The 21,698-nt window shown below is 40.3% G+C and overlaps 1 protein-coding gene across 1 annotated transcript in view; it reads left to right on the forward strand.

Moving 5' to 3' along the window:
- LOC145781757 (usherin-like) overlaps positions 1-21,698 on the forward strand; it is a 78,193-nt gene that overhangs the window by 51,292 nt on the left and 5,203 nt on the right. Inside the window, exons 51-75 of the mRNA XM_082593428.1 lie at positions 939-1,159; positions 1,867-2,006; positions 3,007-3,198; positions 3,806-3,924; positions 4,494-4,654; positions 5,515-5,677; positions 6,528-6,661; positions 6,970-7,033; positions 7,688-8,045; positions 8,477-9,125; positions 10,096-10,390; positions 11,183-11,509; positions 11,833-12,128; positions 13,232-13,463; positions 14,161-14,281; positions 14,780-14,930; positions 15,162-15,300; positions 15,654-15,754; positions 16,204-16,462; positions 16,775-16,966; positions 17,867-18,020; positions 19,079-19,335; positions 19,563-19,801; positions 20,390-20,607; positions 21,479-21,655. Coding sequence (XP_082449554.1) covers positions 939-1,159; positions 1,867-2,006; positions 3,007-3,198; positions 3,806-3,924; positions 4,494-4,654; positions 5,515-5,677; positions 6,528-6,661; positions 6,970-7,033; positions 7,688-8,045; positions 8,477-9,125; positions 10,096-10,390; positions 11,183-11,509; positions 11,833-12,128; positions 13,232-13,463; positions 14,161-14,281; positions 14,780-14,930; positions 15,162-15,300; positions 15,654-15,754; positions 16,204-16,462; positions 16,775-16,966; positions 17,867-18,020; positions 19,079-19,335; positions 19,563-19,801; positions 20,390-20,607; positions 21,479-21,655 — 5,359 coding nt within the window. The remainder of the gene's footprint in view (positions 1-938; positions 1,160-1,866; positions 2,007-3,006; positions 3,199-3,805; positions 3,925-4,493; positions 4,655-5,514; positions 5,678-6,527; positions 6,662-6,969; positions 7,034-7,687; positions 8,046-8,476; positions 9,126-10,095; positions 10,391-11,182; positions 11,510-11,832; positions 12,129-13,231; positions 13,464-14,160; positions 14,282-14,779; positions 14,931-15,161; positions 15,301-15,653; positions 15,755-16,203; positions 16,463-16,774; positions 16,967-17,866; positions 18,021-19,078; positions 19,336-19,562; positions 19,802-20,389; positions 20,608-21,478; positions 21,656-21,698) is intronic.

The raw sequence follows: 21,698 nt of genomic DNA on the forward strand, positions 1-21,698 counted from the left end.
GAAGCAATAAAGATCCTGAAGTGGAATCCCAATGCATGGAGAGCTTCGTAGCTGCTGTTGCGCGATGCCGCGATTGTTCGCTGCCCGCTCTTGTGATGTCACAATATCTTGGCAGGCTGCGAAAACTTTTAGTTGTTTTGACAAGAGTCGATTTGCTTCATAATCGTCGTTGTTGATGAGGATTGCCGTGTCCAATATTCACCCCACTTTTCTAAGGGCTCCCCTAAATGGGGTGGGTTGCAGAAATCCTAATAAGCCTGCCCAGACACAGATTTCGCTACCGGAACCCAATGTTACCGCAATTCATTCGGAGACGATCATCATAGGTCCGCCTTCAATGTGTGAGACCTCGATTGAGGCTTCCAACTGTACCAAGCATGCCCCCGCTAATGACTACGTCATCGGGTTTTGTTTGGTCCAGGTTCAAGTATGTTGTTTAGGGTGGCCGTGGCTACGCTAGAGGACGCACGTACTCTTGGCCAGCAGTTACATGTCTACTGCGGTCCAAGGTCAAAACGTGGAATTACAATGAAATCGGTTGCAACGGTCTACCGGGTGCTTTGTTTATCAAGACCCACCTTACAGGATGCCTGCGTCAGACACTACCCTCTTTCGCTGAACAGGATTGGGGACTTTTAAGTGTGTCCATTAGATTCAAGAGTTGCTAAAATTGAACTTAGCTTCAGCCTGGGTTCATCTCTTCACCATATTGAGGCATCTCTACAAAGATGGGACTGAGTAAAATCAGCTTCTTGAACACTACGAGTTTTCGTACAGAGCTTTAGGCTACAATAGTAGCTATCCATCTATCAAGGCGACTTCTTCAAGTCAAACAGACCAGGTGCAAGGAAAATGGATTGTTCAAATTCGTCTCCCTATGGACCTATACACTCTTTGATGGTTTTCATAGTCAACAAATATTTTCTTTTGTTTTTCAGGCTCATCGCGTTGACATGGCAACCGCCTCCTCCGTGAAGTGTTGCTCCAGCGAGCTCATTGCGTCAGACATGACGTGCTGCAACGGGATTGGTTACAATCCGAGCAATGACGTGTGCGCTGACGTGGCTACCACGTCATTGGCAGACACGAGCTTGCCTATGACATGTGGGGAAGGAACACTTTGCCCCTTGGGAAGGGCGATGTTCGCATCGTGTGATAGGTAAGAACGGGGCAAGGGAGAATGACTTAGTCAGTGAAAGGGTGGCAGTGCCAAATAGGTATCTTGATTTGTTTAGAGGGGGTGATTGATTTCCTCAAGGGTATTTCATTGCTCATGAAAACATCGAAGAGTCGTTACATTTGTCTCTTGGATGCAATTGAGTTTCTACATGGCAAATCTAGAAAGGAATACAGACTTGTCATGTGGGGTCAACGTAGAAGACTTTAAAGAGTTTAAAATTTTTGCTTTCGCTAATGCATTTTAAAACCACCAGGCTTATTAAATTAAACTTTTTCCGTTTCTTATTTGTTGTGGCAGATGTTGAAGACATTCATGGGTCCTTATAACTACTTCACTTATAACTTAGCCTGATGTAACTTCACTATAACTTAGCCTGAAGCTGCGAGTTCGATGTGGCATATTGCCACAACAAACTCGCAGCATCAGGCTAAAACCGATCGTTAGAATCTACACTGTGAAGTAAGCAACGATCATGCTGCTAAATGCGAAACTCAATCAATTGCAGATAACTAGTTAACATTAACAACTATTAAAATTACATTATGCAAAGTAAGGTAATTAGTTTTCCCAACCACAGCATGCCATGTATTAACAAACTGCTAGTTTGACTTTACAATGTAAGCCACAATGGTTGTGATATTTAAGTATTTGCATTTTTAGCTTATCAAAAAACTATGCTTTCTCAGATGTGACGTGAATCGCGAAATATTTGATTGCTTCCGATCGCCCATTGATGACGTCACAACCGGAGCATTGGAGGGCAATATCTGCCCCACCCCATTTATCACAATCTATTCTGGGCCTCCTGATGTATTTTCATATTTTGGTGAGCTTAAACGTGAATGGGAAGAAAAGTTTTTAGATGCTGAGGCTTCATATCTAAAGTAATGATCAACTGTGCTGTACGTTGCAATTGAGAAAGCAATTAATGGAGATTTTTGAACTCCGTAAACATAATACAGTCGCCATTTTGGCAACTCTCGTATCTGGTCTCCCAAAGCAAGTCTGACATGACAGGCCATTGAGAAAATTTATGTGCAGACTGGATCTCACCAGAGACTAATCTTTACAATCACTTTAAATAAACAAGCTGCACTACTGTACTTGCATATGGTGTAGCCTACCAAGTGGTTCGGAACGAGGTGTTTCAACGTTTAATCTGGTAGACCCTGTTTCAGCTTGAAGATACAGCAAGCATAATAATAATAATAATAATGTTAGTTTTTATATAGCGCTGTATCCATCGCAGAATGCGTTGCTCCTCAGCGCTTTACAAAGCAGACAGTGTCAATGCAGCCGTATAGAGGCGCAACTGAGTACATTATTACCCGAATCCACTCCATTACTCAGTGCCAAGCAGAAATTAGATTCAGTACCATTATTAAAGACAATTTATAATAAGACAATTTATTGATCTATATGAGTAAACCAAATCAAAAAATAAAGAGCCCAAAATGTAGATAATAAACATGTTCAGCAAACGTTTCGAAAACTAAACTGTTTTCATCTTTAATGCTATTAAATTGAAAAATGTCTGTTTTATTGAAATTGTAAACATTTTTTTTTTCATCCAGTAGCACTGGAGATGAAGACGGTTTAGTTTTGGAAGGCTGCTAAAGATGAGTTTAGTATCTAACTTTTGGGCTCTTTATTTTTTGATTAAAGGTAAAAGTGAGTCCCTTACTTGAATCCAACCATCGGGAGATGAAAAAATGAGGTTCTTATTATATTTTTTGATTAAAGTAAACCTATTCCACAGTGATCCCATCGAGAAGTCAGGAAGAGAGCTACTGTAGTGTATTAAATTACTCCATTCATTGCACTAGATCCTGAGTTGGATTATTACAAGAAATACGAATACAAAGTTATTGCTGAAAATAAAATTGGATTTGGTGAGAGTGACGTAGCAAAAGTGACCACGCCACAATCACGTCCAGGTGACGTGTACGCTCCTGATTGGACGTCTAAAGATAGAGACACAATTACACTGACATGGGAGGAACCAGGCAAACCAAACGGTAAAGTTATTATTTTAACTATTAAACGCTGAGCTTTTGTCGATTTCAAGATAAAAATGATCTTGATTTTGAACTAATATTTTTCAACGGAGTTTCTGAAGACAAATTTTAGTCGGCACTCAGATATCCCGCCCAGAAAAATGTTGATAATAGGCAACGTTTTTAAATGTACTGCTACCATTGCCTGTCGCATACATAATATATTGCAATTGACCAACAGTTAGGCTTTGCCTTGTAAATTTGACCTATTCATTGCTTCAAACGCAGTCACTACAAAGAAGTTATCACTGTAAGGAAGAAGGCGACTGTGTTTCTTGTGACGCCACTGCATCTACAACTCTACATGTCTGAGTATCAACTCAAAAGATGTTAATTTAGCCACTTCTTGAGGTCGTGACTGCATTTGTAATTTATGTGAAGTCCTCCTTAAAACTCGGTACTGGGTACTTCAATATAACGCATTCTATTGTGTGGATTAAAACGTTGCGGATTTGGACAGTTTGGTTCTCATCTCTATTAGAGGCTATTTTGTAGTAGCCAGTGTTGCTATTATGAAGTTTCTGTTGGACCATACTTTCTACTATTGGTTTTATTTTATTTTTTTAAGGGCTCATTGTTCGGTACGTGCTCATGCGTGACGGGCTGGAACTTTGGAGTGGATTGGCATTACGTCACACGGACAGTAAGGAAGTGCTTTCCTATCGCGAGTACGTTTACGTTCTAAAGGTGAGGCTCTATATTTCAACTGGCTGCCATCATGTCAGTGACAGTGTGTACCCATTTATGACGCAACATTCATTCACTTAAACTTAATCACGTGGATGTACCATCCGAGCAGGAGAAAAATGATGTGGATATATAGTCTCCAGTTTCACTTTGCCCACAAGTCCATGTTCTAGCAGCCAGCATGTTAATTATTTCGTCACCGCTAGTAATCAGTATGTGCAAACTCTAAAACAAACCTCTTCGTGTTTTTTTGCTTCGGCGCCAACGCAGTGGGATGCCGTAGAAGATAAGGCGCTCTCTTTCTAATCGTGCGGTCCTAGTTCGACTCCAGGCTTATGCTGGTTGTTGATAACCACCTCTCAGGATGTAGTAATTTGGTTGGACGTAATTGTTAAAATAAAGATGACCGAGAGAAAGGATCTGGCCAGTGGCCACCTTACTCGCATTAGTGCCGAAGGCCAAGTATAAAGAGAATCTTATCTTTTTCATCCTCCGATGCTTGGATTCAAATAAGTTATAGGGGACTCACCTTTACCTCCTTTGGCAACTCTGCATTTTATGTTCCTCAGGCTTGCACTAGGCAGGGATGCACCAGTAGCAGCCCAGTACGAGCTACCAGTGTTCAAGGAATTCCAGAGTTTGTTGCTCCCCCCAGACTGCAAGCTATCGACGCCAGAAGCATTCTTATAGAATGGAATCCCCCTTCTAGATCGAATGGAGTCATAGAAAGGTAGTTTATATTTTGTTACAGCTAGAGGGTAACCAAAAATGTAGCATCGATTTTGCATTCTTTCTGCTTCGGAATATTTTCTGTAATTTGCATTATTTATCTTTTCCGATGTCTTATTGACAAACTGATAAAGTTCTGTTGTATTATTAGCACGTCTGCAGACGTTAAATCAATGTAGGCTAGTGTAAAAATGACGGATTGTTTTGTCTAGAATGCTCCATACTTACAACTGCAAGAATATTGCAAAGGTTTTCCATACTTGTATTCTTGGAAAATATGTTAATTTTTTTAGTTAAATTTTCGTGTTAAATTTTCTTATCGGTTCATAACGTTCGTGTTTTGTCGCTTCTACCTTTTTTTAGACCTCTACTATGTTTGGCATACATTGCTTTTTTTGTGTTGGTCAGAAAAAAAAATTACTGCTGTTACGTCACAAAAGAAACGATGTTGACTAGTAATCATTTGAACATGACCAAGTTTTCCTTTGTTTTGTAAGGATGGATGTTATTTGACTTTGGAAATCTTTATCCGCGGACTGGGAAAGCTTTTTTGAAAGCCTATTCCTGATAGTTTCGAATACCTGTAGAGGCTTTGAACCACTAAAGCAGGCCCGGTCACTGAGATTGAAAGAATGGAGTTTCGGATAGTTATTGAAATGTTGTTGTCTGTGAGCTATTCCATTCACTAGGTGCTGCTGAATGGAGAGCAGTTTTAAAGCGCACACCCCGAGAGTCGAACCAGCGCCACTTGATCGTGAGTCGGGCACGTAACCACTGAGCTAACGAGACGGACGCTTGAACCGGACAAAACAATTTCCCATCGAGAAGTCAGATCACTTGAACTCTTTGTAACTTTTCCAGATATCTTGTCAATGAGACTAACATCGGGACAATTCACACTCTTCCATTTCCTTCGACTCGACCTGGAGAACTCCAATACCAGCACAACCAATTAGATCCTTACACGTCACACACTTACACTGTGACGGCATGCACGTCAGTGGGCTGTACGAGCAGTGACGAGGTGAGTGGCGACTCAGTTGTAGGCCTAAATGATCACCAACGTTTGTGACTTGTGCTATGTTGGACATGACGAATCTCTCACCCTTATAGTAAACACCAAATAACTTATTCTTCCACAAAGTCTTGATGAAAAGTTGGAAGTTTATGTATTCTTATTGTGCAATTATTCAAAAATGTATTTTAAGGAAGTGGATTATAAATGAAGAGTCCAGGTGCAAATAATCAAACTACCAAAACCAACTTTTCGAGTAAACTGAAAATTAAGTTTGAGATTGATCGTTTTGTGGCTGAACCCTCTTATTTTTAAAGCCTTATTTTGAGAAATATTGATCGTTTTGTCGCAAAAAAAGGCTGCTACATAAAACTTTCGATGTCAACACAACGGGAGACGGTAAAATTTAGATATCATAAAATGGAGTTTTATCGTTCTGCACCTGGACTCTTCAAATACTTTCGTGTTTTACTTTCTGTTGCAATACAACAGCTATAGTTTTAGTGATTTTGCGTGTCTTTCGAATTCTCATTGTTTTTTACGATGTATTTGCGTCATCACTTTAATTTATCTCCCTTATTTCACACAAGAACATAAGTTAATCTGACAGTTTCAGAGCTTTTCATAAAGACGCAATTGAGTAAATTTTCTTTCTATATTAGTGAAAGCTAAACAAAGTAGAATGCAATGCTATTTTGTTAAGGTCTTTAGCATGATCTTGTCGGTTGCCGAACCCATGTCTACTGACTCAAAGAATTTGTTAAGTTGGTCTGGTATGTCCCGACCTGGGATCGCACCAAGGTTCACCGGAAGCAGTAGCTCATGTAGATTGTGAACTAACTTTGAAACAATCCCCCAGGTCACAATTACAACTAAAGAGGCGAGCCCTGAAGGTGTATGGTATCGTTCCGCATCACTGCCTTTGACGTCAACATCGGTTGAACTGTTTTGGACAGAACCAGAAAAACCGAACGGAATCATTCGGGAATACAGGTGAGGGCAATTTGTTTTGTGATTTTCAAATGTTATGTTTAAACAAATATCTGGATATTATCGGTGTGTTTCATATGTTTCTCAATCCCAATTAATTCCCATTGTCAGCTTTTGTCCCTTGGCGTCGTTTTTTCTGCTGTTGTTTATTTCTTGTTTAATATTTTTTGATGTAGCTCTCGATTTATTTCAATCCACCGATATATTGTTCATTTGCAATAAGGTTTATTTATTTGGAACTAAAAGTAAAACAATTGGTTGTGTTTTTAATGTTTAATTGCTATGCCAACCATCGCTGATGTTTGTTTCAGGTTGTTTAGGAAAGTTATCGGAGACATCTTCACTCGATCACCTTCAGATGACGTCATAAACAGGGTTAGTTGTGTCAATGGTCTGAAATGCTTTTCACAGATCTGTTATAAAATATTGGAATATCTATTTGAAAATAAAAGAATTTAATTTTGAATTCTGAAAGCACATGTTGCGATATCATCATCAGCATCATCGTCATCATCAACAGAAGCAGTAGCATCATCATAATAATTATCATCATCATCATCAGACACGCTTAGTCGATGCAACACTGAATACTTATTGGAATCATTGTCCTCTCCTCGCCTTTGCTTCACCTTTTAGTTTCCGTGGTATCAACTTGCAGGGTTCTATGACACCTTCAATCTCCCCCGCAACTTGTCTCACATATCTTTTACTTCCAGTTGTCTCTCTTGCGTATATTCCTTTCTATAACTGTGTTCAGTGGCGTACGCAGAAGTTTGTAACGGAGGAGGAGGGTATTCGGCCCAATTTGACATTTTTTGACGAAAAGCGACCTTTTAATGTGTTGTAGTTTGTTTAATTGCTGAAATATTTCAAAACAAACTGGAGGATGAGAGATCGTGGCCCAATGCCCCTTTTCGTGTACGTCACTGACTGTGCGACTTACGATGCGCCTAAAACATCAGATACTTCTTGGTGGCCACTAAACTAAAACAAAGCTAAACTATTCTTTTTTACTTTTTATTGTCATAGTTGCCATGGGAACTGGTTTATTCCGGCAAAGGTGACGTGTTCACACACGTTGACGTCATCGGTCGGCCTGGAGCTACTCTTCAGTACCAGCTAGTGGCGATAAACTCCGTAGGTTACGGAATCAGTGACGCCATACAAGCTCAACTTCCGGGTTCAGTTCCTGATCGGGTTCCCACGCCGGCAGCACGTGCTGTCAGTCCTACGTCACTGCAAGTCGACTGGTCGTTCAAAGACGGGAATGAAGACTCGGAGGGATATTACTACCAGGTAGTGGTTCAACAAATCACAAATGATTCACCACAAGATGGCGACACGTCAATAACTGTCCCAGGACGGAGAAAGAGATCACTTGATGAAGGTATGTCACGCAATCATTAATCAGACTTTCAATATTCTCTAGAGTTTATGAAGCATAAGTTGGTTGAGACATAGAACATGATACCGCATAGACATAGCTCATATTAAAACTCTCCTGTCATGTAATAGCAAAAGAAATCCAGGATGACTATCACGCGATTTCAATCCCTCGCAGACCACAATAACTGAGAAAATTGATTGAAATTTGCCAATTACGGAAACTTTAAAGTACATTCAGTATTTTTATTATGGTTATTCCTTCCATTACGTAATAACTATGAAGTCATCTATACCCATTATTTTAAGAATAAAGAGCATTTAGAATATGCTTTATTAAGAATAAAGCCCACTTCGGGTGCCAACTTCTGCAGGAAACATGTTTGGTGAATGATTTCAGTACTGATAATAATATTATTATTTTGCACTTTGCAGAACCTCAACACAAATACACAACAGAAGAGTTCCGAGGTCTTATCGAGTTGGTTCCAGCGGGCTCTAACCTAAGTCAAGTCATTGAGGGGTTGAAGCCTCACAACTTGTACAAAATAAGAATACGGACTTGCCTGGCAGAATCCAACTCAACTTCCTTGAACGCATCGCGCCACAGCTCTTTGATTGATTGCGTCGTCAGTTCCACATACTCCGTGAAGACCCTATCTGCGCCTCCTAATGGACAGGAAAAACCTAAAGTTGTCGCCGCTAGTCCTCGATCAGTAGAAGTATCGTGGCTCTCTCCAACGGATATTAATGGCGTCATCACTGGCTATCGAGTCTACCGCAGACTGGCCGGTGGCGCTAGCGAAGGCGAATCCTTTGAAAAGCTGATATACTTCACCACAGACGCGGAAGCGCGAACTTACAGCGATCTTGATCAAGAACTGCGCCCATTCACGCGGTATCAGTACCAGATTCGCGTTTCTAATGACGTCGGCGAGACGCAAAGCGATTGGTCTGACGTCACAACGCAACAGGACGTACCGACGGGAATGGACAAGCCCGTTCTGAACGCGGTGTCAGCTTTCGCGGTATCCGCCACATGGCTTCCTCCAAGGACGCGAAACGGAATAATTACAAGTTATAGGTATGTCGCTGTTTTATATTTAATTTTTGTATACGCCAGGTGGTTAAAGATGTAGATTGTAAACGGAAAAAGAAAGGAAACCAAATTTGGTGCCCACCTTTTTGTACTTCATTAAAGTGCCTTGTCAGTTCGCTTCTACTTTTTTTCGATGAGCTCGAAGTCATTTCATAAAATTCTCTTGAATCAACCTTCATACCTACACATTTGTCCTGACGATTGTTCCCCAAATCCCTCCCGTGGCTACACCCCTGCCCCAGTGCGGGTTGCACGATTTCTGTTGAAGACTGGACATCCGAGGTTGCCACAACATATGGCGCGTGATCTGACCCAGTAAATGGAGATCGGCTACTTTTCTGTGCTCGTTTAAAACAGATTGATTTCTTGATTGCCTGAGAATACCACAGAGATTTGTTTGATGAAGATTTATATACAAAATTATTCCAAATTTACATTATTTTATGTAAAAAGGAGCGATCTTTGGGGCAGTCAGCGTTGGGCTTAGTGAGTTAGAGTACCCACCATACGCAAAATCAGCGAGCACTTGCGGTTTGTTCACTATATCGGTGTAGTCTCACGCTAGCCATTGAGACAATCCAATCAACAGATATTTTTCGGCAACCGATTGTACAGTGGCACGAATTACACTAATCCAAAAATAAAGATCCTAAAATGTAGATAGATTTGAGGCCCAAAAATTTCAAACTTCGTGGACCACCTCAATATGACGTCATAATTGAAAAATTGTTGGGATGTAAACTTTTTACCCCAAATACCACCAGATGTGACCTCAGGCATTTTAAATTTCAAAGATGGTGAATAAATGAAACACCCTAACAGGCATACCCTACTAAACTCATGTTAACATGGATTTAGCATCAACATTTTAAGCGTTTCATTTGTTGATTAGATTAACCAGGCGTTCAAAACATTTTGCTTCTAAAAATTACACTATTTTGTTGCATTTTCACAGATTGGAATATCAGGAACAGACCATGAACCCAACGTCGTTTCCTCCAATAATGACAGCCATTACCGCCCCATCAAAAATCAATTCAGCAACCTTCAGTGGCCTCCGACCATTCACCACCTATAGAGTGAGAGTTGTGGCTGTCAATCAAGTTCTTTTGGAAGGAAATAGCGAATGGGCGCAAGTCACCACACTTTCAGCCCCGCCCAGTGAAATATCAAACCTCACAGCCATAAAAATAGCAGATGGAACATCGCTGCTGTTTACTTGGGACAAACCGGCGGTACCTAACGGAAAGGTAAAATTATATACTTTGTCACTGCTTAACTTTTCACTTGCTGAAAAAAAGTCATTAGCAAGTGAAAGTATTCTAAGTTATCATCATCATCACGTGCCGTCTCCGATCCGAAGGTTGGCTGTGATTTTCTTCCACAAGTCACGTTCTTCCGCTACTCTTTTTGTTTCTCCATTGCTTGACAAATCAGCCCACTGTATTACGTCATCTCCCCATGTTCGTCTCCTTCTCCTGCACTTCTTTCCTTCCACCATACCTTCAATAAGCAATTGATGTAGCTGTCCTGCTGATCCTCTGAAAATACGTCTCGCGAATTTCATCTTTTGTTTAGCTAAGTCGTTTGCCCATCTATCTTGCACTCCAATTCTTTTCCTAATTGCTTCGTTTGTAATGTGTTTTTATACTCTAAGTTATACTGTATAATAAAACGAGTTTCGCTGTTAGCAGTATGATCGTTGTTGATTTCACAAATAGCCTACAAACGATTTCTTTTAGCCTGATGCTGCGGGTTCTTTAATCATGACGAGGGAACTCTGTTCCGAAAGCTAGTGACAAACCGCTACTACCACAGCAAAACCCGCAGCATTAAGCTGAAACAGGTCGTTTGCATCTACGTTTGTGAAGTGAACAATTCCAAGTTGTGTATGTCGGGTGGTCAGATTATTGCGTTCAATCTTCCCTTATCATGACGACAAATCCATCGTGAAAAAGGCGCGAACGAGATTAATAACACAAAGAAATGTTCTTCAATCGAACATGTCAGAACTTTGAATTTGATGTTTTGATTTGGGGCAGGTTGAAACATACAACTTGTACGAGGTTGGTTTTGAGGAGACCCCGATCTACACGGGACTTTCCCGTCGATTTCAGTTCCGTCGCTTATCGCCCTACGCTGAGTACCGGGTCATACTCGAAGCATGTACCGGCAGGAACCTGTGCACCCGGTCCCCGCCAAATGTCTTCAGAACAGCCGAGACCGCACCTGAATCGCAGCCTTCCCCGATAGTCAGCCTCTCAAACACGACTTCCATAATGGTGTCGTGGGTGAAACCGAAGCGGGCCAATGGACGCATCATCAGTTATCAAGTGCTCCGAAAAACTCTTCCTCACTCAAATCAAAAGGTGATTAAATGTCTATATGTTTAGGAAGAAGGTAGAAACATAGATTTTATTTTTCAGTTATGTCGACAAGTGGTAAGCACGTCTGCGTACCACTCGAAAACGCTTCGGTTCGATACCACTCCAGAGCACACGGTTGTGCCTCGGCAAATCGCTTGGTTGCAAGCCAAAATAATGCAAACAAACTTTGTGTTTCATAGACTGATGTCTGTAGAAGATGAAACTTACCTCAGACTTTGTTTTCTTTCAAGTTTAAGTTTTAATTTTGCTTGGAATTTTTCATTGTTAATGTTTCATATCTTTAATATTTTTTCAACCAATTACAGACCCAGCATTTAATCCGCAAGCGAGCGCTGTATTCCGATACACATTCTTCATTTTGGTTTGGGGGCAAGAGCAAGGCCGGATGGGATTCGTTTGTAATGGACGGCGATGCATGGCCCGATGCTGACTTTACGAAAACGCGTTCGAGACGGCAAATCGACGGTGATGACGCAAAAGACGAAGGCACGATCGTCTATGACGTCATCAATCCCGTGCTCGAATCTTACAACTACAGCGACGTGGACCTGCAACCGTTCAACAAGTATGGCTACCGCATCAAAACAAGCACAAATGCGGGGTGAGCATCCAATGTCTCCAGCCTTGCTTTACCACTTGCGCACGGCTTTCTTTTTATCATTCTTGACCTGCGAGATACGTTTAATTTCAAAAAAAAATCAACATCCTTGATTCTTTGCTTGTATTTTGTTTCTGCATTCATCTTTTCTATAGAGATCTCTCCAATTCACAACATAAGGTAATAATGTTGCCAAAGCTAAAATAAAGATGCATTAAAAGTTGTGCGTACAGTAAAGGGCAGCCAGTTTTTTCTCGACAATCAAAATGCGTATATCTACGTCATCCGTTCAGAAGCCGTAACCCTAAAGAGGGCCATGGCATTTCTTCCAGAGCAGCTATCCTCGCTCGATCGAGTGTTTACCTACAAATAGAAAATGGTCTGTTTCAATCATTCAAACACGACAGACGTTGAAACTTTAATTATGTCAGAGGGATAACTTTGTCAGCTTGATGTGAATAAAGATTCCACGGAATGACTAACCGAATCCTTTAAAAATGTAATTCAATAAAATGTATGACATAGGCTACATTGCTACATTTTGTATTGCTACGGGAGAGTAATTTAAATATTTTTACGCTTTTCGGAATCCTTGTGAAAAAATAAATATTAAACCCGTTAATGAGATGTTTATCCTTTTTTTATGACAAAAAATACATTAATCAGAGAAAACACAAATTTGACTTAAAATAGTTGTCAACACTGTAAGTCATTTAGGCCATGTTGTGAATGTCTTTCACAGTGTAGACTTGACCAGTCTAAGTCAAAGTTGTGTTGCCTTGTTTTTGATAAATGCACGCCTACTATTTATTTATAAGTGCCGAGATTGGTTTAAGTAAGTAAATGTAACGAAAATTGTTTGCCTATTTGTATACAAGAAGCTGAAAATTTGAATAAATTCAAAGTTCGCTTGAAAACGTTCTATTTCAATGAACATTATGACTGAAATTACCGTATTAATTATCACCATTGTCATGTACAGTGCCCAGGAGCATAGTTTGACTGTGGATGTGGCGCTTTATAAATATTGTTATTATTATTATTAAACGACCACATAGTCTACGTCATCTGACACTTGAATGCCTTTGTCTTTACATTTCTTGTAGATTTGTCGTAAGCGAATGGGTGTTCACGGAAACTCGCCAGGGGGCTCCAGAGGGTGTAAAGCCCCCTACATTGGAGCATACTTCCAACAAAAGTCCTACATCTCTGGTAGTTACATGGGAACTTCCGGAAAGGAACAACGGTGACCTTCAAACGTTCCGGATACAACGGAATAACACTCCGCCTTTAAGTTTTCCAGTTTCCCAATTCCATTTTGTTGATGAAGACCTGCGAGTGAGTTGCTTTCAGCTTGGCCTACCTTTTTCATAATTAAAAAACTGTGCTTTAGGTAGTGGGAACTAACTCGAAGAGACATTGTCTGGATCATTACGATTTGAGTGTATGAAACTACCATAATACTACTACAAAATATAAGTATGATTTAGAGTTTAAACAGATCATTGTTTTAACTGGCACTGGCAGTGGATTGATAAAAAAAGATTGATATTGATTAGCCCTGGTGACGTCAGACGCAATTTAATTTATAACTTAGGGGTATCGGGCATTGCTTTCATTTATAGCACTGAAGATGAGAACAATTTAGTTTTCGAAACTTTTGCTGAACATGGCGTTAGTATCTACATTTCCGGCTCTATTTTTGAATTAGATTGACCAGACGTTTCAACCATTTTGCTTAAGTCACGATTTTGAACTACTGAGTTGGTGCTGAAGTTGTGTAGTTCATCTTAAGTCATGTTCCAAAAAATCCTTGATTACTTCAAACACCTCGCGCAATGCCTTTCAATAGCTATAAAGTTTGTTATGACTTTTCAAAACAATAGAACTCTCCGGTTCATAACTTAACTACTTCCTCAACTAAAGTCTTCAACGTTTCCTTGCAAATCGATTGTTATCAACTATTTCGAACGTTGCAACAATCAGAGATGACAGATTTTGTCACAAAGAGCCGATTGTGACGTTTACTTTTCAGCCTTACACAATCTATGGCTACACATTGACCGCATGCACTGCCGGAGGGTGCACCACCAGTGACGTTACCACCATGAGGACCTATGAAGAAGCGCCGTTGTTCGTGAAAGCACCAAATGCAGGTGGGCTGCGACAATACTAACGACAAATTGTGATCAAACAATGACAGGCTATACTGTAAAGTGTGTTTTCAGTGGCGCCACAGCTATCGAAGTTATTCATCGCTCTCGGCGCTTGACAAGGTAAATAGTTTCAGTGTAGTCGGGTAGAAGCGCAGCCGAACATCTTACTGTTCTAAGTTCCTTTCAATGCTAAATACTAAGAAGAAACAAAAATCAAATCATTTCGATTTTATGTGACCTCGCCAGAAAATATCCAAACAAGGGGTGGCTAAATATGACAACACAACTCTGGAAAAATGAGCTCTAGCACATTGTAGGGAGCTCACATGAGCTGTGTCGGTAAATTCGCTTTGGTTTATTTTTGTATCAAAATACATCTTAGATGATGAATATAACACAGTACCCATACCCCGATTCATTTACCCTCCCATTGGAAAACTTGAAGGTATGTGATTGCTCAGAACGATGTGATAAAAATGATTCTCGAATTATTTTTAGTTTCCTTGAATTCGTCTGCGATTGAGGCTTCATGGGAAAGCCCCGATATTGTGAATGGAATAATCACCCAATACCGCCTCCTAGTGGACGACGTGGTTCGATATGAAGGGCTGGATAACAACGTAGTGGTGGCAGGATTGAAACCGTACAGGTAGAAGCAATGGTGATATAATTAGTATATTTTTTCCTAACTATAGTAAGTGCAAGTTATGGCAAGTTAGCTGAACAATGAAAAGAACTGCTTCATTACAGTTTAGTTTTTAAAACATTTGTTGAACATGAATTTGGTGCGTACATTTTGGTTCGTTCCAGTATTATTACTGACGGTGTTTTTTCTGCAAAGTGAAACATTGCAGTCATATTCGTTCCCATGTTGTTACAGCTCCTACATTTTAAATGTTGAAGCCTGCACAAGGAGTGGGTGTCGTGAGAGCGACGATGCGGAAGTCACAACACAAGAAGCTCCACCTAGTGGCATGGCCAGCCCAGAATTACACGTAACAAGTCCCAATTCCATTGAGGTAGGCTTTAAGGGCGACATGTTACCTCAAAAAACTCTTCATTTAAAAAACGTCAAATTAAGTCGATAACTCATTGAAACTTCATTTCTACCAGCTTAGGATTCTGAGTGTAACAAAGCAAGTTCTTGGTGAAAGAAAATTAAAAAATAGAAAGAATATTGAACGAAAATGTCCTAAATAAACGATGCTTGAAATTTATCAACGCACCGTTTCTATATGTTAACAATTGACAAAACGTATAATTCGTGAAATTATTAAGATGAGGATAAAGGAGCTGGAATGGCGGTCGCTTCATGCATGTAGTTTGTTATGACGTCAAATGACGAAGTGTCCAATTGACGCGCTTGTTTCAGGTGATTTGGCAACCTGCAGAAGAACCCAATGGTGTCATCTTGCGGTATGAAGTTCATCGAAATGATGAGTTGGTCTACGTCAACAATGGAGGCGCTTCAAGGTAAATAGGGGAACTAAGATTTAACGTTGCGCAATACTCACAGCTGTGAAAAGGCAACGGGGAAAGTACCACAACATTGGAACAATCAGCTGAACATTTCGAGTTTTACAGAATAGAATGATAATAATGCTGCCATGCTATGAGGTATAGTTTTGTTTTATATATAATATTCATGTATTGCAATCAAGCGTAAAAGAAGTTTCTGGGAAGCAACATATGTTTGCAGTGTTGCCAATTTCTAATGATAACATGCACCTTATCTTGATAGCGCTCATAAATCGTTCGTTTAAAATCATATAAAATGTCTAAAATCTGGTGTGTTTAAGAACAACATTTATACATTCAAGTTTTTCCTTTTTTGACAATGCAAAGATAATTTAAGTGTTCAAAAAAAGGAAAAGTGTTTTGCATAATTTACTCCGATCAAAATGTTTGATTATATCATTCAGATATCACGACTTCGGTTTGAACGCCGGTACCGAATACACATACCACATTATTGCGTTCAATAGTCAAGGTAGTGTGCAAAGTGACCCCCCTGTGTCTGTGACCACTGACCCCTCTGCTCCATCGGGCCTGGCATCTCCTAGTTTGGAAGCTACGTCATCATCTTCTATTCGCGCACAATGGGAAGCCCCGGTGAACCCGAATGGCGTCGTCACTAACTACACCCTCTACGTCAGGCACACCACGACTTATGAGGAAAAGGTGCAGACTCATGACGCGACATTATTGTTGTTCAATTTCGTTTCTTCTTTGTCTCCATTCAATACTTACGTCACAATACATTAGACTGTATCGCGTATTGACGTTTTTACTGAAATTTTTCACGCATTCTGTTTGGCCAGAAAAGCAAGTTGTTAGATTTGTCATGCAAAGTAATAAACTTATTTATGTTTGTTATGAAGATTGCGAATTTCCTGATTAAAGTTTGTGTGTGTGTCTCATTTCAGTCGTTATCAACGTTAATTTTGATTTTGCTGGGAGCATGAGTTTGAAGCAACATTTTCATCCTTTCAGTTTTATGACTTCACTGGGTCTGTCTTCGCCTTTAACGTTCGTGGACTCGAGTATTTTGAAGATTATTTGTTTTGGGTTCGAGCTTGCACCGTTCAAGGTTGCGCTATGAGCGAAAGATCGCTGGAGCGAACATTGGAGTCACCACCAGCCAATCAGATGCCGCCACGTGTCACACTTCCTTATCCGGATCAGGTAATAGTTTTAAAAGTCATTATGAGGTCACCATGAAGCACTTAACTAGATAAAGGTTTTCCTTGTTACGTCACATTATCGTTGTCAAACGTTAACTTTATACGACACCACAGCCCTGACGTGCAATCAAGGCCGTTGAGAGGATATTGTGGGCTCGACACCAATGAAAGGCCTGGGCCTCTAAAGCAACACTTCTAAAAAAAAAACAAGGCATTAAATTCCTCAAGGAAAGGAAAATGACTAACAAGTCCAAACAGAAAGTGAATTTGTCCACTAACCAAAGTTGCTTCTAAGAAATAAGTAATACTCAGGGAATGCAAATGCCTTACACCATAATTGGACTTCAAATAATAAACCGAGTTTACTCTAAGTTTAGCAGCCCTATGCAAAAATTTGGGGCTGCTAAAATCGCCCCTAACTCGGGCCCAAAAGTACCCTTGCTCCTCTCCTGTTAACACTAGCCTACCGTGAGGAAATCATTTCTGTAGAATAACTTGGGAAAGCTTAATTTGATGACTAATGTTTTTGAATACTGAAAAGTTTGGGTGTTCATCAGGACAATTATCGTTTCTAGCACTAGTTGCAACGTTCATCTGATGAAAGTGAAAGTAATCGCAAAAACAAACAAGTTGATTTATTGCTTCACCGACGTTTCGCGCAGCATGATAATGCGCCACCCTCAGAGCGAATAACATATAAAATTATTATCTGGATTATTATCTTTTCTAACTGTAGTTACAACGTTCATCTGATGAATGCGAAAGAAAGATTCCAGAGGGCCATTTTATTAGGTATATATCTTTACCAGATCTGGTCAGATCCGTACTCTGTCTGATGAAGATATGAACCAGATAAAGTGATTTTCTAGGAATACGAGCTGTTGTTATATGTTTTGTTTAGACGATGCTTTCCATTGTTTGGTCACCACCACGTCATCCGAACGGGGTTATTAGAGGTTACAAACTGAAGCGAAAGCGGGTCCTGTCAGCAGCGATGTCATCTGAAAGTTTAAAAGTGAAGTCAATTGCTAACCTCACCGAACACTCGTTCACAGGTTAGATTCTTTTATCGCAACCAGACTAAGTAATGCCCGACAACTTAGTTAAAGATTTAGATTAAGTAGACGGCGAGGCATGAAAGCCAATCTTCGTGTCCACCTTCAGGCAAGTTTTTTAGGAGTGGGAGATCCAGCAAGTAGCTTTAGAAGGGGAGTTTTAACAAAACACAATGATATGCAGATCAACATTAATCCAACCTTGCAAATGCACTGTGAATAAAATTACTTTTCTTTATTGGGGAGATCGGTCTAATTGCCACCTGGATCCGCCACTGCCTTTAAGTGTCTTGCTAATATACAACTCATCGCTCTTGGGCGAAGTCGAACCGACTCTCTCACAAGCGGAGTAATGATGAAGTGAAGACAAGTTTTGTACGAGCAATAAACATATTTGTATTGAAATGATTCTTCATGGTTTTACAACCTGGGCTGCTAAAGTATTTTGAGGACTGTACATGATTGAATTTCTATATCATATTCACAATGTAACTCCCGGAACTTTCTTCGTTGTTTTTGCGGTAACGTTACTAAACATAACAAGTAAATGCATTCTACCAAGTTCGGAAACTTGTATGATTTGTTCATAAAGTTTTTGACACCGTAAAGGCGGTTTTTGCAGCATCTGGAGAAGTTGGTTGGTTGGTCTTGAATCTTTATCCTCGGACTGACAAAGTCTTGATTGGTTATTCCTGGTAGTTTCGCATACTTATAGAGGCTTTTGACGCAGGGCAGGTTTCCGAGATTGGCAGAGTGAAGTTTCCGATTGTTGAAGTGTTGTTGCTGGGGAATTATTCCATTCACTAGGTGCCGCTGAATGGAGAGCAGTCCTGAAAATGCATTCCTCAAGCGCACACCCCGAGAGTCGAAAAAGCGCAGCGTGATCTTGAGCTGGGCGCGTAACCGCTGAGCTAACGTGGCGGACTAGCGGGGGACTAACGGGGCGGACAAGCATAAGCAAATAAAAACATCAACAATAATAATCCATCGAAGTCAACTGAGAGGTCTACTGAATCGGTTACAAATACGTTTCTAAAATTGATGTATTTTTGTAACAGATGTGTCTTTGTCTCCATACACACAATATCAATACCAGGTAGTATCACAAAATGTGGCAGGAAAAGCCCCAAGCCCCTGGTCATCCCCAGTTAGGTCTGGTGAAGCTCCACCAAGCGGCGTGCCCAAGCCATTGTTCTATGACATCAAATCGGATTCTGTTCGCGTCACTTCCGCCGAACCGAAATCGGCCAATGGAGTGATTCGGTTTTATCACGTGTTCATGAAAAAGAACAGCAGCTCCACTCAACTGACAAGGGTAAGTTTAACTTTAATATCCTTTTGCACATAACATAATTGAGAGCTTTTAGCGTTTAATGATTCGATTTTATGATAGCATCGGATAACAATTGGAGCAAATAGAAATATTTCAACAACCAAAAAAATACTGTACTTGTCATCGAGATTCTGTCAAGGGTTAGCTATCCCAAATACACTATTACTGTATTATTATCATCATCATCTTACTGTATTATCATTGTCCAGGTGAGTAGTAGTCGGGTTCGGGACCAGACAGTGGTTGGGTTAAGACCTTACACTACATACCAGATCCTTGTTGAACTATGCACTCTTGAATCGATGTGCACGAAAGGACTCCCCGATTTTGTTACCACACTTCCCGCGCCGCCTAGTGGACAAGCCCCACCCCAGGTCACACAAGTGAACCCCAAAAACGTGACGCTATCGTGGAGTAGCCCTGAACAGGAAAATGGGCAGATCTTGAGGTATTATATAGCAATCAAAGTACTTTACTGTATTTTGAAATCACATCAAGCATGGCCATGCATCAAGCAGCTGAAACTGGCAACATTTTGCACTTGATTGTTTAAATCTAAACACTAAAGATTGCGATGTCAAATTTCTAGATAAAATTTCGTTATTACGTTGGAACGAGGATCCATAGGAGTCCAGTTAAAATTCTATTCGAGACATTTCTTTAATGTTTAAAAACACTAAGCTGCCCTTCCACACTGATTGTAGAGATAGAAGATAACCTTAGTTGTGAGGAAAAGGAACTATCGAATTAGATCCAATTTTATCTCACCAATATCATACAATAGTATTCTTTCACACCAGTTAGGTAGCCTACAAAATAGTAACAAACAAAAGTTGTATAATTGTCAATTTTCAGCTAACTGTCGCATTTCTTCCGGGCTGTGCTCTGTGAAGGATCGAATCCTTCGCATGAAAGTTGTCTTCCTTGATTTTGTTTACCTTTCTCAAGTAGTACCCGATCAAAGGCAATATCTCATAATCTGCCATTAACACAGAGTTGATAATTTTAAAAGTTTCCACTTTTCTTGTTGCTTCAGATACGAAATTCGTTATCACAAAGCCTGTCCGATGTCCTACCAGCCCTTTCCTCAAGAATGCGACCCCGGCCCCATAAGAGTGGCCTACAGCGGCCAAAACCACATAACTGACGTAAAGAACTTGCTCCCCTACACTCGGTACGCTTTCCACGTGACGTCATACAACGAATACGGGAAAAGCGAGTCAGAGTGGGACAGCGTCATCACTGCTAAGTCACGTGAGTGATATTGCGATTATGATTGGTCAGATGTTGATACCAGGAATAAATCGAAACCAACACAATGGTAGTTTCGTATGGTAGGCCTATTTTGACACAAGAAGCTCGTGTTTGGTGAACTGTGTTGAAACCACCGGATAGTGCAGCCCAGGGACAGTATAAAATCAAATGATCTTTTCTTACATGCTTTTTCCCAATTTGGACCTGTTGGCGTGTTTTGATGGCCATCGACGCCGTAGCAGTTTGGGCATGACAGGGTAGAATTATATTGTGACTGATCCATTTCTTTCTGTTGCACGTCGAGAAACCTACAGCACAATAAAAATGTTTGTTAGATTGTGGTTTCAACTAAAATAAAGCGATGAATAGCAAACTGGTTACAGTTGCAACGAGATCAGAAATTGAATGAGATTTTGTTTTAAATTTAATCGTGGATGAAATTAGAGTTTGATTTATAGGCCATCTTATTACAAACACCTGTCAGACTATTTGTATCAAATTCATCATTATCATCATCCTGTCATGCCACTGCTGGCAGATGGCCTCCACATATGTTTCCACACCATTCTGTCTTTCGCTGTTTTCATCCAAGTGATGCCAATTTTATCTTCAATGTCATCTCGTCATCTTCTTTTCGGTCTCCCTCTAGTTCTATTTATATCTTTGTGTCTATTCTGTGATTATTTTGGCCCATCTTTACCTGTTTGTATAAAATTATTGCAGTTTTATTGAAGTTTTTTTGACTATTTGACGTAAACTAAAAGAAAAATAACGCTTTATTGAGCAACAGATAAGCTGAACGCTTGATGACGTAAGAGCAAACAGGGCATGTAAATTTAAGTTGATTTGGTGACATTTGGTTTTTCTTCAGAGCCAACGTACATTTCGCCCTTCACTGCCGCAAACAACATCAGCGTCATTGAAATCAGATGGCCGAATAGTTTTGTGCTCAACAGCGAACTCGTGCGGTACGAGCTGAGCGACAGAGGGGAGAACGTGTACGCGGGATACGATGACTTCTTCTATCTGAGAAAAACTGCTGCTCAAGGTAAAAGAAACCTTTGTTGCTCACGATACGGATTGTTTGCAAA

The sequence above is a fragment of the Aplidium turbinatum genome, chromosome 13 (genome assembly GCF_918807975.1).
Source record: "Aplidium turbinatum chromosome 13, kaAplTurb1.1, whole genome shotgun sequence".
Taxonomy (NCBI): Eukaryota; Metazoa; Chordata; class Ascidiacea; order Aplousobranchia; family Polyclinidae; genus Aplidium; species Aplidium turbinatum.